Source organism: Pholis gunnellus (genome assembly GCF_910591455.1).
Source record: "Pholis gunnellus genome assembly, chromosome: 8".
NCBI classification, from domain to species: domain Eukaryota; kingdom Metazoa; phylum Chordata; class Actinopteri; order Perciformes; family Pholidae; genus Pholis; species Pholis gunnellus.
The window spans coordinates 14,090,268-14,106,687 of NC_136534.1; the positions used below are offsets into that span (position 1 = coordinate 14,090,268).

At 41.9% G+C, this 16,420-nt stretch overlaps 1 protein-coding gene across 3 annotated transcripts in view; it reads right to left on the reverse strand.

Annotated features, from left to right (window-relative positions):
• The window catches only part of fhod3b (formin homology 2 domain containing 3b), a 78,160-nt gene that overhangs the window by 14,762 nt on the left and 46,978 nt on the right, over positions 1–16,420 (reverse strand). For all 3 annotated transcript variants that reach the window (XM_079165249.1, XM_079165248.1, XM_079165247.1), the window contains exons 5-10: positions 15,817–15,922; positions 5,098–5,192; positions 4,385–4,496; positions 3,419–3,513; positions 2,717–2,860; positions 2,311–2,558 (exon numbers count right to left, since the gene is read on the reverse strand). In XM_079165249.1, the coding sequence (XP_079021375.1) occupies positions 2,311–2,558; positions 2,717–2,860; positions 3,419–3,513; positions 4,385–4,496; positions 5,098–5,192; positions 15,817–15,922 (800 nt within the window). The remainder of the gene's footprint in view (positions 1–2,310; positions 2,559–2,716; positions 2,861–3,418; positions 3,514–4,384; positions 4,497–5,097; positions 5,193–15,816; positions 15,923–16,420) is intronic.

Here is a 16,420-nt window from a genome sequence, read left to right on the forward strand (position 1 = left end):
GTCCTCTTTTTAGGTGCAATGGACACAGGAGACGATATCCTGGTCTTGACGCTGAGATATTCTCTCTGCCCTGGCTGGTCACTGGCTTTAGGAAGGATGTTGCCCATACACTTTAAGTTCAAACACATGTTAGGAGTGTCTGCTACAGCCGGAGCCACACTAGGATGACAAAATACAACAGAGTAGGAGTCCAAATGGAAGAACAACTATCGGGAGAAACTGTATGAGGGAAAAGAGGAATGACGCTTGGAACCTGTTGGCCTAGAATACCTGTGAGCGCCCTGTCTAGAGGACTCAGTGACTGGATGACTTTCATAATCTGCCTCGTCTTCCTCATCCTCCTCCTTCTCTCCCTCCTCCTCCTCCTCTCCTTCCTCCTCCTCCTCCTCCACCTCCTCCTCTTCTTCCTCGTCCTCTTCTCTGTGGTGAGAGGAGGGATCAAGGGTTGAAAGGAGGAAAGGGAGGATGTAGGCAGGCAAGAGAAAAGAGAAAGTGGACAGAGACAATGAAAACACAGAGCAGAGGAAAGCCCAGGCGAGACAACAGACAAAAATGACAAACACCAAACGCATTGGAAGTATAACAAGAGAGACAAACATTGAAAGATGTGGAAAAGGGTTAGTAGGTCTAAGTGTTTAACAAAATGATGTAAACCTACAGAGAAATACAAACGTTTCTTTCTATCTTTTGTTTGATTCAGTCTGTTTGTTAGTGTCATGTGACTTGTTGCCAGAAGACGACAGTGGAAACGAGAGTGAGAGTTGTACAGAGGAGAGCCGGTGTCGTCAGAGTTTGTTGTGTTGGAGTACATAAAACGTAGCTTAGTGTTATCTGAAATATTTGTATTGTCAAGGCTGAATATTAAGCTGATTTTGACAATTCAGAATGAGACTTCTTCTCGAGCAAAACTTGGTGAGACACAATAAAAAAACAGACCGCATCAATGGAAAGGTTAACAAAACTATATTTCTTTGTAGGGTCCTTTCCACAATAATGTCCGACACTTAAAAAGACAATCTAAGTCCGTCAGTGGCAAAAACAAGCACTTTTAGAGGACTTAAACTGACGGTAATAAATTATCCTGAGCTAATTCATTGCAGCCTGTTTAGCGGCTGCCACCCACAGCGTTCTCCATCAATTTGAGACCAGTTTCGAAAATTGTAATCCCCGTTAGTCAGTAAGACACAAAAGGGGAAAATGTGTTAAGTGCGAAACATACCAAAGTTACCCTTTAATACAAAAAAAACCCATCTCCCTGTAACTTTAATTGAGGAGAAAGATGTAAAATGTAATAACAAGTGTTGGGGATGTAGAAGATATGTTGTTTGCTTGAGCAGATAGTCTGGGATACTTTGTCATTCACAAGTCTGTGGCCACTTTGCTTCTGGATCTGTCTCGGATGTCTGGATTTCATTAACAATATGGAAAATGGTGATCTTCAAAGGCAGCTTGGATTTCCTGTGGTGGACTGGAAGCGAGTCCAGTATGACGGTATCATATGACCTGCTGGACTGAATTTAAGTACACCTGAAGACCTGAGTGCTACCAGGAATATGAGGGCATATGCTAGGTGACAAACAATTCCTCGTTTAAAATACAAGCCTCGTTTTTGTCTTCTCATGTATGGCCTATAATAAAAAGTGGAATAATGAATGACTTCATGTGAAGTTTTTTTCTGGTGCTTTTACAGGGCATAGTCCAAGCTACTGCACAATTAAACAAGATCGCAATTTGCTTCTTGCCTGAATCACCAGTTGTGGTTTCCATGAGTTTGTGTAGTAAAAAACAGATGGCATTGTGGAGTTTGAGTTGAATCCACTCTCACTGAAGGAAGCATGACTTGAGACAGAGAGAAGATAGCTCATATCATGTGTTTACAGAAGCTTTCTATTTCCGTCTGAGGTAGGGAAACGTCTTGACAGTGGGGAAATTAATTCAAATGTCACTTTGCAGTAACAGTCTCCTCTCTGCCGTTCTTTAAATGACTATATAATTAAATTCTCTGCTTTGACTCTGGACAGAATAGACGCATCTCTCCAAGGCTGAAATATGATACAACACTTGCAGTCAAGCTGTTTCCTGTGAAACAGAGTAAAACTCCATGGACGAGGGATAATTTGTGATTCCATTTTAGTTGCAGCTATCTGTCAGGGGTTAAAATATACATGATCAAAACAAACCCCCCTGGCTGAACTTTTAAAACGAGGATCGGACCAAGTTCAAGCTAAAATGGAAGACACGATTAAGTCTCTTTTTTTTCTTTTGAAAATCTTCCACTTTTCCATTTCTCTGTCCTCCCCCCGGCCTCACCTCTCACTGATGTCTTCAATACGTTGGCCACCGAAGGGCAGGAAGCTGCTTGCATGAGAATGAGGGCCGCTGGGTGATGCTGGGGCAGAAGCGTGGCCTCTGCTATTCTGGAGTGAATGTCTCCGGCTGCGTCTTCTCTCCAGGCCTCGCCTCTCGTTGGTGCCGCCAACGCTGGCCCGTCTGCGGTCCTTACGGACGCTGGGAGGCAACTGGGTTTCGTCGTCTCCGTCCTCATGTCGGAGAATCATCTGGATCAAAGGCATCAACAGAGAAACCTTCATTGCTGGCTGCCGTATAAGTGTGTGAGAAGTCATGTGACCTCAGTCGATTGTGGGACACACATGTCCAATAAAATGACATTAAGGCTAGTTGTGATGAGATAATGTGGCAGTGTATGCTTACTCACCTCGTAGATGTTGAACTGTTCTACGAGGTCGAGGTCAGAGCCTTTCCTGCTCAGGTGTCTCTGGGCCATGGCTTCAATGCTCTGCTCCTCAAGACAGTCCACCATGTCATAGTATGAGTCCTGGTCTGGGAGGCCCGCCAAAGTCTGAAACACAAACACATTCAATAGAAGACGAAAAAACACAATAAGTTCTAAACTGTCTCTGCAATATTTTAGATTAATTGTGAAGGAAAAAATAAATTACAAAAATAAAGAAAGATCGCCCGAGAGAATGAAAGGGTGTACAATTTCTTCTCGAGTTGTTTTGTTTCGACCTTGTATTGAAATGTAATCTGTAGCCAGATATGGTGTCTATATATGTCGGTATTTTGACTCCAGTTTAATTGGATCAAAGTTTCCCCCGTGTTTTAAAAACAACACCATTATATACATGATACTGTACAATCCATTCTTATCTTTAATGAAATTAATATGTTGTTGCTGCTGCAACGACTCCTTTACTTAATAAGGGGGAGCGAGAAGAGTGACAATGAGTCAGATCCTACTGAAGTCCTTTAAAAAGCTCAATATGACAAAGGCTCGGGGCAGATCAGATGACATTTTGGAAACAATGCAGATAAGAAACCCAGAGGGCTTTTTGAGAGATAGAGACCAAGAGAGAAGATAACACAGTTAAGGAGCTAGTTGTATTCTTTCACTGACCTTATTGATGAGTGTCATTGCATACACCAGCAGCTCTGTATCCACTCCATCCTTCTCATCTAGGATCTCCATGATGTTTGACCACAGTTTTGTTTCTGCAGCAGCAAAAGGCATGCAACACATTGTATATCAAAAGAGGAACTCCACCAGGTTAGAGTAAAGTCTTATTTAATCCATTTGCTGATCTTAGAGCGTAACAAACAGTTGCAACCGCGCAGCTCCATCAGGGTTTCAGTAATCAAAACAAAAATGTTTTTGTCATCTCATGGCTCCAGTAAGAGAAAAGCAGCCATAGCAGTTTTCCTCTAGAAAAAGTGGAGAAAACAGTGCAGGGGCGAGTTGGTCACCAAAGCAGCCGCGTGCCTCAGACACAAGGTGTCAAGTCCTTCTCATCAGGAGTCTGGGGATCAGGTTCAGTCTTCTTACGCAACAGCAGGAGTGACAGGATCGGGGAGCTGAGACAGAGGGATACCCGACCCCCGCACGGCTGATGTTCAACCGCCTGTCGTACAATGTGGAGCCTTTAGAGAGGCAGGTAACTGAACCCCGCTGCAGACAGGAGTTACAGTCTTTCTCAGTAAGCCTCGTTCCATGCATAGCTAGGGAGCTTGCCCAGGACAACTGATCTGACTACTGTGTAACAGGGAACTGTGATCTGCGGTCAGCTGAGCAGCGCTACAGCCGCCATGGATGACTTGATTAGAAGAACTGAAGGAGAAATCTATCCTAAATAGGAATTTACATTATTTAATTATTTATGGTATTCCATTAATTTTTCACTGCTGGTTTCACTTGAGAAATTTAACAGAGAATTACAACTGATACAATGCAAATTTTATTTTAAAGGTATGAAAACAATCTCTGAATCAATGAATCGACAGAGTCTGACAAGCTCTTGATGTCCTGACAGCCTGTCTGCAGGTATTGGTATTGACTTTAACATCCCAAAGTCTCCCTATTGCTCACCTCTTTTGGCATCCACAACGTTCACAGCCTTTATGAGCAGGGCGGCGTTAGACTCGGTGTACTCCACAAAAACCAGCAACAGCTTTAGGGCTGTCTTCACCACCAGACGGAACTACACAAAGGGAAAAATACAGTAAACACAGAAGTCACAATGTGGCACCAGCCCCTGAATCCAAGCATGTAACACACAATCCACTTAATTTCAACTGTAAATGTAATGCTTTTGATCAAACAAATGGATCAGCTCAACACGGATGATGCGCCAGCACTTCCAACTATTATCCTATTGTCTAATAAAAGCTTTTCCTGTCTGAGACGACTGGAGAGTTTGATAAGAACTTCCTGTGACAATCAAAATAAAATGAAGACTGGATTAAAACAAACAGTTAAAGAGACTTAAAATACTGTTGCAGTCGACTAAAACTCCATTGCCATATTAAATTATTGGGAAAACAGGGTGTTTTTTTAAGAAAAAACAAAGATGAATGCCAAAAACTATTTCAACATTTACACGAGAAGACAGAGAGAGTGAAGAGTTAACGTAGTTCCCTCCTCTGCTGCAAATATGCTTCACATTACAAGATCTGGCCACTAGAGGGCCGAGGGGACCACAATGGAGGAAAGTATGTGAGTATTCCAATGTTAGTGCACAGACGGGTTTGCTGAGTTGATTGTAGAGTATATCAACTGTGTTTAATGTTCATAATCTTTACCTTGGATCCAACCAGAGTGTAAAGCCACTGGACCGTTTCATTGTGAGATATGAGGCCGTTCATCCCATCCACATACAGCATTATCTGACCGAGAGCTGGAAAGAGAGAGAGACAGACAAAGAAAGAGATGGGGTTTGGTTAATCATCTGCCATTTAAGCTTTTTCTTCTTCTTTTCACTAAAAACTGCCCGCATTTGTCCTGCTTGAAGAACTAGAAGAACAGTAAATGTTTGCTGAAATAGTTTGGGGTCTGTTATTAGCATTGATCACGGTTCTGAGTGGGAGCCTTTCTGCGCAAAGCAGATGAAACTTTAACAACAAAGTCTCATCTGGTTTGCCTTAGAGTCCTAGAGAAACCCTAAAAATGCCCCTCTATCTTTGTTTTTAGCTGATTATGAAGCATTTATTTACATAATGATGTAGCACAGAAAACAGAAAATTGACCATCATACCACTTTTGTACAACAGTAGTGTATGACCAATAAGGTAGATTTTTCAACGAATGTTCCGTGGCTGTCACACATGCACAACCACACAGTTACCAACAAAATGTGTTTTGTTAGTGAAAAGAATAATATTCCTCTGCCCATCATGATTAAAGTGTTGAGAGCAGCTGTGGAGATAAAAAACAAAACAATTGGGTGAGGACCTAAAAAACGACTCTCGTCCCTCAAGTCAGTGGACAAAAATGGAGGGAAATATCTGAGCGCCTTGAGTGCCTCACTGGATGCTGAAATGACTTCCAACTGTAACAGGATACATAAATAAGAACATAATAAGAGCCAAGGGATCCCGATGGGGGGGGGGGCACTACAAGTGCAGGGCTTCTGTTAAAGGAGGAGATGGGGGGAGGGAGATAAACACTGCTGGAAAGAAGTGGAACAGACAAAAGCTCCTTTTAAATATGTAGCTTTTTCTTTTTTTAACAGCATCTCAGTGGCCATCCACGGGGAGTTAATGCATCCACACAGAAGACCACAGCAACAGGATGAGCTCAGCTTGAACCCTCTGCAACTTTAGGTGATACATTAGCTGACATGTGGGGAAAAAAAAGCTTAGCTGTATAAACACGTGAAGACATTGAAAGTGGAACATTTTTGGAAGGCCTGGTTGACTATTTCTTGGCAGAAGCTGAATAGCTTTGTTTTAGGGGGGGGGGGGGGGGTTAATACCTAAGAGAATTTTGGGAAAAAGTCATGAAATTCCTGTCTTTCTCAAATGTGACAAAAGGTGATGAGCTTGTGCTGATCAAGTACAGAAATAAGTAGCTGGAGACTCCTTCGCGGGCTGCAAAGCTGACACACCAGGTGTTTTGAACTGTTAAAAAACAACATAGAAACTGTCAGAGTTCAATCTTTGACCAATAACTAGATAAAATACTTCAACAGACTTATCGAGGGCTCTTAAACAGAATACCATGTAATCTCCTCTTGCCATGTTTCTTCAGACATGTTATGATGAGATTCTGTCATATATTTTCCCTCTCCTCTTCTCTAGGGGGGTATGAAAATCATGAATATGCTGTAGATAAGCCAAAATTCCCAGGTGCAGCTGCTGTGTGTGCATGGTGCGTGAGAGTCTGTGGGTGGGTGGACGCATGAGTGCATGTGTGTGTGTGTGTGTGTGTGTGTGTGTGTGTGTGTGTGTGTGCATGCTGACGGCCCGCTGCTGCAGCAGCAGGGGCAGTTCATCTTTTATCAATCAGGGTTAATTACTCACAACATGTCAGGCCGGAGCATTCCTAACAGTCCTCTCCTGCTGCGAGCTCAGAGCCGTGTGTCACAGCAGTCAGCGGCTTGGACAACATGGCCAACCAAAGCGGACCACATCAGAGTGTGTTTATGAAAACATGATTAACCTCCTCAGTCAGCACGGGCCAGAGTGTCACCCTCTCCTGTGACTCCCCCCCCCCCCCCCCCCCCTTTTGTATGAGATCACCGCTGACAGACGAGTGACAGCAGTAATGACATGACCTACAGCTGGTCTATTGAGTCCAGAATGGATTCCTATGGTTTGAAAAAAAAATGTAAAAAGTGGCTAAACTAACTATTAACAATAACTCTTTATACACAGACGCAAACAGCTGTGAGTTTTGCTGAATGAGAAGGGAATCTACTTCATTCTTTTTCAAACTGGTAGCCGATGTCTGACCTGCAATATCATCACAACGCAGACTTTTATCTCAGGTGTGCACCTGTGTACAGTATCTGGTGAGGTTGTGAGGAATGTCCCATTGAAAACACGGGTGAGCAAAGATAGGTGGCCTTAATGAGGCTTTTTAAAGTGTTATTACGCAACATGAATGTTCAGCTGATGACAGATGAGACGTTACTGATTGTTCCCTAAAGTCAACCACAAAATCAAATGACTTTTAGACCATTTAAGATATTTAAAGATATCAACGAAAGGTTTTGGGTTATTTCTTTTTATTTATTTTTTTACTTAAGCACGTAGCCAAGTAAAATAAAATCTGATGTCTACATCATATGTTCATCTAATTTAGTGTGCAGTTGAGATACGGAAAAAATATGATATTCAAACACTTATGAACGACACCAGAAACCACTAAATCATTAACGTTTCTCTCAGATTCATTAAAACGACTGCTTCTTGGAATTATTCAATGCCAGCTGTCATTTATGCACAGTTCAACTTTCGAGTTCCAGAAACCACATGGACTGCAGTTGCCCTGTGAACAGTTAGGTAAAACGATACTGTAACCGTTTGAAAAACAAACAAGAAAAAAACACTTTCATTATGGGAAACTGCAAACTTAAGGGTCTGGTCCGAAACTGTCAAAAGGAAACGTCTAATTACTCTCAAAACAATCGCCTTTTGTGAACTTCAAATGGAACTGATTTCCACACACTTGTGAGTAAATTAGTCGTGAAACTGCTCCGGAAAATGGAAAGTTACCTGTGAGTTGCAGTTCAGGCTTTAAAAGTAAGATTAAATCATTATAGTATGGTGTACTTTCCCAGCTCTGTACCTTTCTGAATAGCTGAGTGTGGGTCCAGAACGTAGGATTTGTTTTTAAAGTCTAAAACAGACAGTCATCAATAACTTTGGAAGAGGGTTAATAAGAAGAGCATGTGAGTGCCGAGTCTGTACAGGACAGCCTCAACTTCAAGCACTGATCTGGGGCCAAAAATGTGGGCCTCCATTCGAGTAATCATGAGCAGCTCTATAATACCTCACACAAAGTACAACAATAACAACGCTAAGTCCCTTTGTATGTATGTCACGTAATGAGATGTTGGCAGACAACGAGCTGCCTTCAAAGCTCAGTGATTAGAATTTAAATGTTTGCCATTATGGGAAAGGATGGCCGAGGAAGAAAGATTTAGCTAAAAAGAAACTTGGAAGTGTTCAATGAGCAGCCTGGCGGTCTCACACTCCCTTTCTTTCAATACTTAACATACGTTACGAGTGAAGAGAACACTTGAGCGATATCCAGCTGCAGAAGGGGAACCACACACACGCTGTGTGGAAGAGACAGACCCGGTTCCTGTGTCTGAACCAGAACTCTGAGAGGAGTAAAAACTAATGCAACTGAGGTCTGGTGGAAGTGTTTCTTCAGGGCCTCTCCCTCTCATAAACCACAGCAATTATCTTCCACAGTCCCAGGAATGTGCAGGAAGGGCTGCTCCCTGACCGCTGCTGAGGTGAGAAGCACTCTGAGGTCTGGGTGGCAGCGCCAACACGAGCCAGCTGACTTGGGGAAAAAAAAAGAAAAAAGACACTTATCTATGTAGCTGCAACCGTTCCCCACTACTACTTTGGTTTCATTTACATTTTGGAATTCATCAAAACTGGGTCGGCCAAACGGTTTGACAGCAACATGTATTTTACAAGGACTTGAACCCACCTGAGCTAATTGGGGTTTATTGCAAAGTCTGGAAAAATATATCTTTTAATGTAGATTCTTGTTCTATTGTGGCACCATAATTATAGTCGATCATTTTAAATTCAAAGAGTAGTGTCCACACTAGACTTTGGGAACACATGAAAAGAGACACAGACCCTTTACTGGTTCGTCCATATTGATCCAGCAAGCGCTTGAATATGACATTACTGACATCTAACATGGCTACATCATTGCCTCTAGCTAACTTCTCATTTAGAGCCTGTCGACCATAAAAAGACCAGTTAATACGCACAACAATTATTAACTGAATAAGACATGTTCATGACACGTTCCAATTGTTATTCAGGTAATCACGCAGACCGTTAGAGCCAGACAAACTGCCTCCGCCAGACCAATTCAGAGCTGACTGCTCCATACAGTAAAACAACAGGGGGATGCTTCCATTTTCTTGTTTGCCAGTATTTGACACAATATACTGAGGGCCTAAGCCAAAACAAATTCCCTACAGACGGACAAACAAACCTCACGGAACAATAGCATGAAGTAAGGCAGGGGAGCCTTTCCAGTATTTGGCTGAGCAAGCTCTACAGGCACCGTGAGCCGAGTAGACTACAACGCTGCAAACAAAGTCAAAATGCTAATACATGTAATATTTCTCCATTTCCGCTGCATTAAAAATAGTATAAAGCAGACAGATTTCAGTTTATACAGTACTGCATTTCAGAAAATCCTGTTAGGACAATGAACAACAGGGGAAAGCCCAACAGATGAGCTTTTCCCATCCCGTCCAAGTGGGGAAGACTTTGGAGAAAAGCTACTGCATGCCATCCACCCACTTGTAGAGTGATCTGAAAGACGAGCTGCGGTAAATTCTTACAACTCTTGAGAGAGTAGTGGTGTGATTCGCTCTGGTTCTGGCCAGCCATATGCTGAATTCAGTCCCAGAAAACAGTCAGCTCACAGGAATCAGCCGTAAAACCCACTCCAGTGCTGAGGCTTTCAGTCTATCTGCCTGTGTGCTACATTACTGCAAACGATGTATTTATTTTCCAAATTATAGTTTATGTATCGTAGACGGCAAGGTCAGAGATGATAAAGTAAGAGCTTTAGAAATGAACCAAATCAAACCTCCTAAGAATATAATTGGCTTGTATACTGAATTCTGTTAAAGTAAAACATACCGCAGCGCAGCGTTATGATTCCACTGCCAGTCGGTTTGCTAAGGCTGAAAACTTCTACAGATGAAGGGAGAAGAAAAAGGGGGAAAGGCAGAATTTAGGTCAGGCAGGTGGGGTTGAATTGGGTTCAGATGCAAGCCGTCTGCTCAAGTGAGGGGGATCTAAAGGGGGCTGTGGGGGTCTGCAGGGTCTGACACAGAGAAAGGACAGGGTGGGACTAATCTGAACCAAAAACATGACAACAGCATATGTTTGGTTTTTTTACCGGTCAATTTCTTTTTTACTTGATTCCTCCAAGTGCTATCCTGTGGGTAATGTTAAAGTGACAGGTGGTGTATGAAACAGTCCATAGAGCACACGGTGTTTGTTTGTCAGTGTTGCCAGTGGAGCACAGACAGGTGAGAGGTTGTCGGCTGAAACCATGTCTTACCCTCATTTCCTAAATTTACTTTGAGCAAATTAAGTCATTTCTGTAATCCAAAAAAGAGAGAAGTCTGAGGCAGGGAAAGACGCTAAATATAAGATGCTATATAAAAATATAATTGGTTTTCTCTTTGAAATTCATGAACATATTTCTGGGGAATTTCTTTGAGAGTTAGTTTGTTAGTTAGGTTAAAGTTTAAACTTTTATGATGAAGTAAACAAATCAAAAACAAACCTTTGAACAACAAAACACAAGTGTGAATGAATTAACCTTTAAAAGCACAAGAGCGGCATCATGGATGAGTGACTGTAGGTGAGTTTGCAGCAAGGGGAAGCAGGAGCAGTGGCTGGCTCTGAGGGTTGCAGGAGATCGGGTAGAAAACATGCATGTGTTCCCATGGGATCTCATTACAAACCAGGAGTTCAAGTTTCGATTGGTACGACAAGGGCATTCCCGGAGAGCTCCTTCTCGCTCCAAACACAGGGCTTGAACATATATGTGTGTCAGCGGTTCCTGTGTTTTCCGTCTCAAATGTCCTTTTATCATAGCTCACTCAAACGAGGAAAGGATTACACCTATAATGACCTATAATACATTTGCACGAAGCCTCCTAACCCAGGCCAGACAGAATGGAAATGTTTATCCAGACGATGGGCCATAGTAAAGGTCTCCCCCCTCTAGAACTGACGACCTCTAACACAGCCAGACAACACAAAACACACTGTTTCTAACAAGAGCTTCCAACGTCACCCAACTACGCCTGGATTTCCACTTAATGCTCAGCGAAATGGTCAAACCAGCGAGGGGAGAATTCAGTTGCGCTCTGTTAAATATGTTAAGAAATTGGGTCAGAGTGCAACAAAAAGACAATGATCCTAATTCTAAATCAAGAGAAATAAAATGTCACTCAAGTATGAAATGGGACAATGGAAAGATTCGTAGTAGTAGTGACATTAGCTACAGGACATCATTTCTATCTGGAAGCCAGTCAAACATTTAAACTTTTAATTTTACAAATTATCTGTTGATTATCAAGCTTACATAGTTACAAAGATATCAACTTACAGTAAAAGTTTTCTAATGGTTGATTATCCCTATTATCTGTTCTTACTGTGGCTTTATACATTGGAGGTCTAGTGATTTGTAGGTTTTCTATCCAACTTCTCACCAGAGCAGCTGGTTTCACTGATTAAACTCATTATACTACAAAGGAGGCGTGAACAAGAGCATTTAGCAGCTATTGTGTTTGTACACAGCGACACACACTTTTGGTACACCGACGTGTCACTTGATGTTCTGACTTGCTGATCTGCCACATGTAAAATGTAAAGCCACCACACGGGGAAACACAGTGAACAACGTCAACTTAAACAAAAGGGTCTTGTGTTTCAGGTGCACTTGTTAAAAAAGGCTGCTGTCCACTAAAATGACTGCTGTGTGTGACACTAAAAGCTGGACTGAGCGCTGTTTTTGGAGCAGTGTTCCAGGTCCCAGACAGTTTAAGAGGCAATGAAATACTTGACTAGAGCACATCTCTCTTTCCCACCACAGCCCTCTGAGCAGCTCCCTCTGGAAACAAGGAAGTCAAGGTGCTGTAACTTATGGCATCATAACTGCCATGTCATTAAAAACAGAGGATCTGAAAATGGTAGCAGGTGAGAGAGAGACGTACGCAGATAGAAAGAGAGAGATGATACATAATGAAATATGGGCATGATGATATATTTGATACAGTAATACTTTTGGACTTTTCGCGGCACAACGCCCATTACTGTGGATGCTATAAATTCACGAATACAACTTGTAGCGTGAAAGCCTACATTACATATAATATAATACAGCATGTGAGGAAATATGGCCCTCTGGGTGATATAAGTAATGTTTAAGAATATATTTTCCCAGAAATGTATCCAAGACTTCTTCTAAAGGTGTAAAAAAAAAGGAAAAGATTGCTTCCCTAATTTCCAATAGATCAAAAATGTAAGCTTGACTTCCAACTTGGTTCCACTGAGACTTAGAGACGGCTGGTGTTTTATAAACAACAGTGTGCAGACAGAAATGGCAATGGCCTCGAGGAAGGGCAAACATAGAAAGTGTTGCTAAAAAACATAGCTTATGGTGATGAATGTCAACAGTGAACATTTCAAAACCGGGAATAATTGCTTCAAGTTGTTTGTAATTGGTTTGTCTTTAATGTGCTCTCTCTCTGCTTCTGCGTTTTACCGATACCAATTAAACAGAGTTGTTACTTTTGTTAGGGCTCTTGTTGTAAATACTACAAGTGGAACAATGATCCAGGAAAAAACCTTGTTATTCGTTTTCCACCTTGTCTCCCAGTTTTGCTCATGATAATAAGGACCATAGGGATCTTTTTCTTACCACAGTGAAGAAGTTAGAGTTCAGAGCAGAAACTTCTTTGACCTTTTGCACAATCTGCTTTCATTTTATGGCAGTTGGAGTACTTACTGTGCGGTCAACACTTACGTGTTACTGTGACAACCTATGTATATATTTATTTGTTTGCTTCTAGCATTGCTGTAAAGACATTTTCTTTACTTGTTTTTAAATATTTGGACTCAAAGAAAAGGTTGCATACGTTTTTCAAAACCTGGGTTGAAGATTAAGGGGCAAAAACTTTGAACGCAGCTTAAAATGTATAAATAAATAGTTTAAGAAGTAATAGAGTGAAAAAGAAATATCACTTTACAACCCCATGAGACCTCTGCAGTTTGAGAAACAAAATTCTAATTTAACATAAAACATTAAATATGAAATATTCCCTCAACATTCACTTCATCAACTAAAGATTTATGATTTCAACAACTGTTTTAGAAAGATTATAAATGAACATCGATGTTCTGTGTTGAATTAAACATAACCTCAAATACTTATTTCAAAATGAAGAATATCCCTAATGAGCCCTTCATTACCTTCTTGGCCCCTGCGTGTTTGCAGCACTTCCCTATGACTGAGTGTAAGGCGTACAGGAGGACCAGATGGCATAGGCACCTCTGAAAAAAGTGACCTCACACCCTTTCCCACTGATGGGGTGATAAAGGCATACAGGCTTTCCCCTGGGCCCAAAACGCACGCCTCCAAGGAGCCAAGTCCAGCCCTGGAAGCCCTCCGAGCCAGGTGTGAGGGGCCCGTAGAGGGGATGGACCCCAGCCATGCAGACCCCGAAAATACCCACATCACTGATGGAGCACTGACTGGCCACAGACACCTCAAGGGCTTTGAAAAGAAGGAATAAAAAAAAAGTGAGTAAAAAGAAAAAAGTGAGATGGTGTAGATTGCTGGGAGGAACTACCATTTACAATGTCGGCAATGTTCCAGAGAGTGAAGGCTGGGAACCTGTTCTTGTAAAACGCATGCAGACTGCTGTGCACGTGTGACTGGGGCTTTTTTTCATCTACAAAAGAACCATAAGATTGATTTTTATTCATGAAAGAGAGCAAGATTGTTTTGTCGGGAGGTTTTTTTAATGCACACCAGACAGAGGCTGCATACCTTTACTGGCCTCAACTCAAAGACCTTATAGTAAAAAACCCACGTCGTGATCAATGTTTGATACCAAAGCAATTACTGTTGTTGGTTCTCTCTCTCTCTGCACATGTAAAAATGTCATGCATCTAATATATTTGCCTCCTGGGAATCCTTAAGATATAGCTCCTCTTGGAAGTCATCAACAGTAAAGCAGCCAGATCTATATAGATTTCGGACCTGTGCATCTGCGTTCCAGCACATTCTCGACTTGTGTTCTCCAACTCATGGCTCACGAGGGAACGGCATCTGCTACTCCACATTTCCTCACCTGGTCAGGGGAAATTAGGTCAGGAGTTGAAACAGGCTAAACAGGCTTTTGGGAGAATGGTAGTTTGGTTTAGTCTCTCATGGTGATGCAGAGATACATGAGGGGAAATTGCAGAGTCTGCAGAGATGAAGTGATAAATTAGCACATCAAAGTTTAAAGAGAGTCCCACAGAAACACACTGACACAGATGTTTTATCTGAATTCTCTGGGAGGTAACGCGAAAAAAAAGGACAGCACGATAAGGAGGAGTGAAAAAATATAAGAAGTGGTCTCATCATTCACAGCACAATGACACTAACAACTCTTACATGTGGTCAAGTTTCCAAAAGCCTGTCATTCTCATCCTCGTAGCCTTTTACCCTGTGCGATGCATCCGTCTGAGTTAGGGACCAGTCCAAGTCCAGATGAAGCATCACACATCAAACTTCAGAACCTGCAGTCCTGGCAGGGGTCACGTTCATGTTTAAAACTAGCCCAGTGGGCAGTACCAGTACTTTGTCACAGACTTCTGCCCTTTGCTCTTTGGTTTTTTTCAATAACAGAAAAGGTCAACTATGAACAGGTTGGAAAATTTGAGGGCAAGCATTTATGAACATGCATCATCTAATTGAATAAACATGAGTGGGGGTAACATCTGGTTGAAATGTGCTCCCCAAATCATAAGGGTCAAGTGCACTGTGACTCCTTTAAACAAGGAATTATGAATAAATAACAACAGAGGTGTCTGGACTATGACATTGTAGTCTTATATGGAACCTTAAACCACAAAAGTTGAATTCACTTTGAAAAATGATAATAACTGATAACTGTTCTGGCTTAAGTTGCTCGACAGAAGTGCAGCAATTTCCATCGAAAGATAAGGGAACATATGAGGAAAAATATAAATGAAAGAAAGTTTTTAAAAAAAAGAGAGGAGGGGAAATTAGTTTTATGATTTGCAATATCCTGCCAGAACTTTCATTAGCCACTTAAGCATGTGTGACTTGCCCCCTCACAGCAGACTGTTAAATGGTAGTGACCTTGCAGCGAGGTGCTATGAATCCCTTGGTCCTCTCGTATCCCCGAACAAGCTGGCCCTGCCTCTCCCTGACCTTGACACACATGATCCTTCACCTTGCCGACATGGGAAGGAATCATGAACCAGCTGCTAAACTTGGCTGAACTTCCATTATCTGTGGCACACATTTGAGCTTGTGTATACACCTTTAGGTGTGTGAGTGTGAGAAGGTGAACAAGCACAATCATCAATTTACGTGGTGCATGTAAACACATGTGGTTCTGGATAGGTTTATGGAAAGAAACGTGTTGCAGGATTGATTGATAACATCCTCGATTAGCATGTGTTGTAAATTGAGGTGTGAGAACGTAGAGAGGAGGAACGTATGCAGTGAGTTTACTGGTGAAAGGGAATGGTGCTGTTCTGCAGACGACGTACCCCTGAGGATGTAATTCTGGTAGTTCTGGTCTGCTTCAGCGCCGACTTTTATCAAACACGTCAGTCCTTCCTCCACCACAAACTCGTGCACCAGGTCCTTGTCATCCTGGAAAGAGGCCAAGGAGAAACACGGGAATATTCAGAGTCATCACAGACACAACCAGAGACTATATTGTTTTAATAGTTATTTCTATTAAACAATACAAATTTGATAGATTTAGTTCCGGCTCCCACTGCATAACTGCCATTACTTAAACCTTTGAGTGCGTGTATGTTGGTTGCAAATCACTGGCATGCAGAGAAATTATGATCTGGGATGTGTTGTTTAACAGCTCAAAACAAGGCTTTCCAATTACTTAAAAGAGTTTTACGTGAAAAGAAATAAATCAACCGCCAAAACAAAGGCAGGAAGTGCTGATTTATGCTGGTGACCTAATGTTAACACATTATATGGATGTCTTATGCAGAAAATGGACAAATGACTGCTTCAAGTAGCAAATGTGATGACACAAAAGAGACAAATCTTTCTATCGCTTTAACAAAAACAATTAGTGGAGAGAACAGACTTCTTAATGCCATGTAGCATTTGCCAGGGCGCATGAGA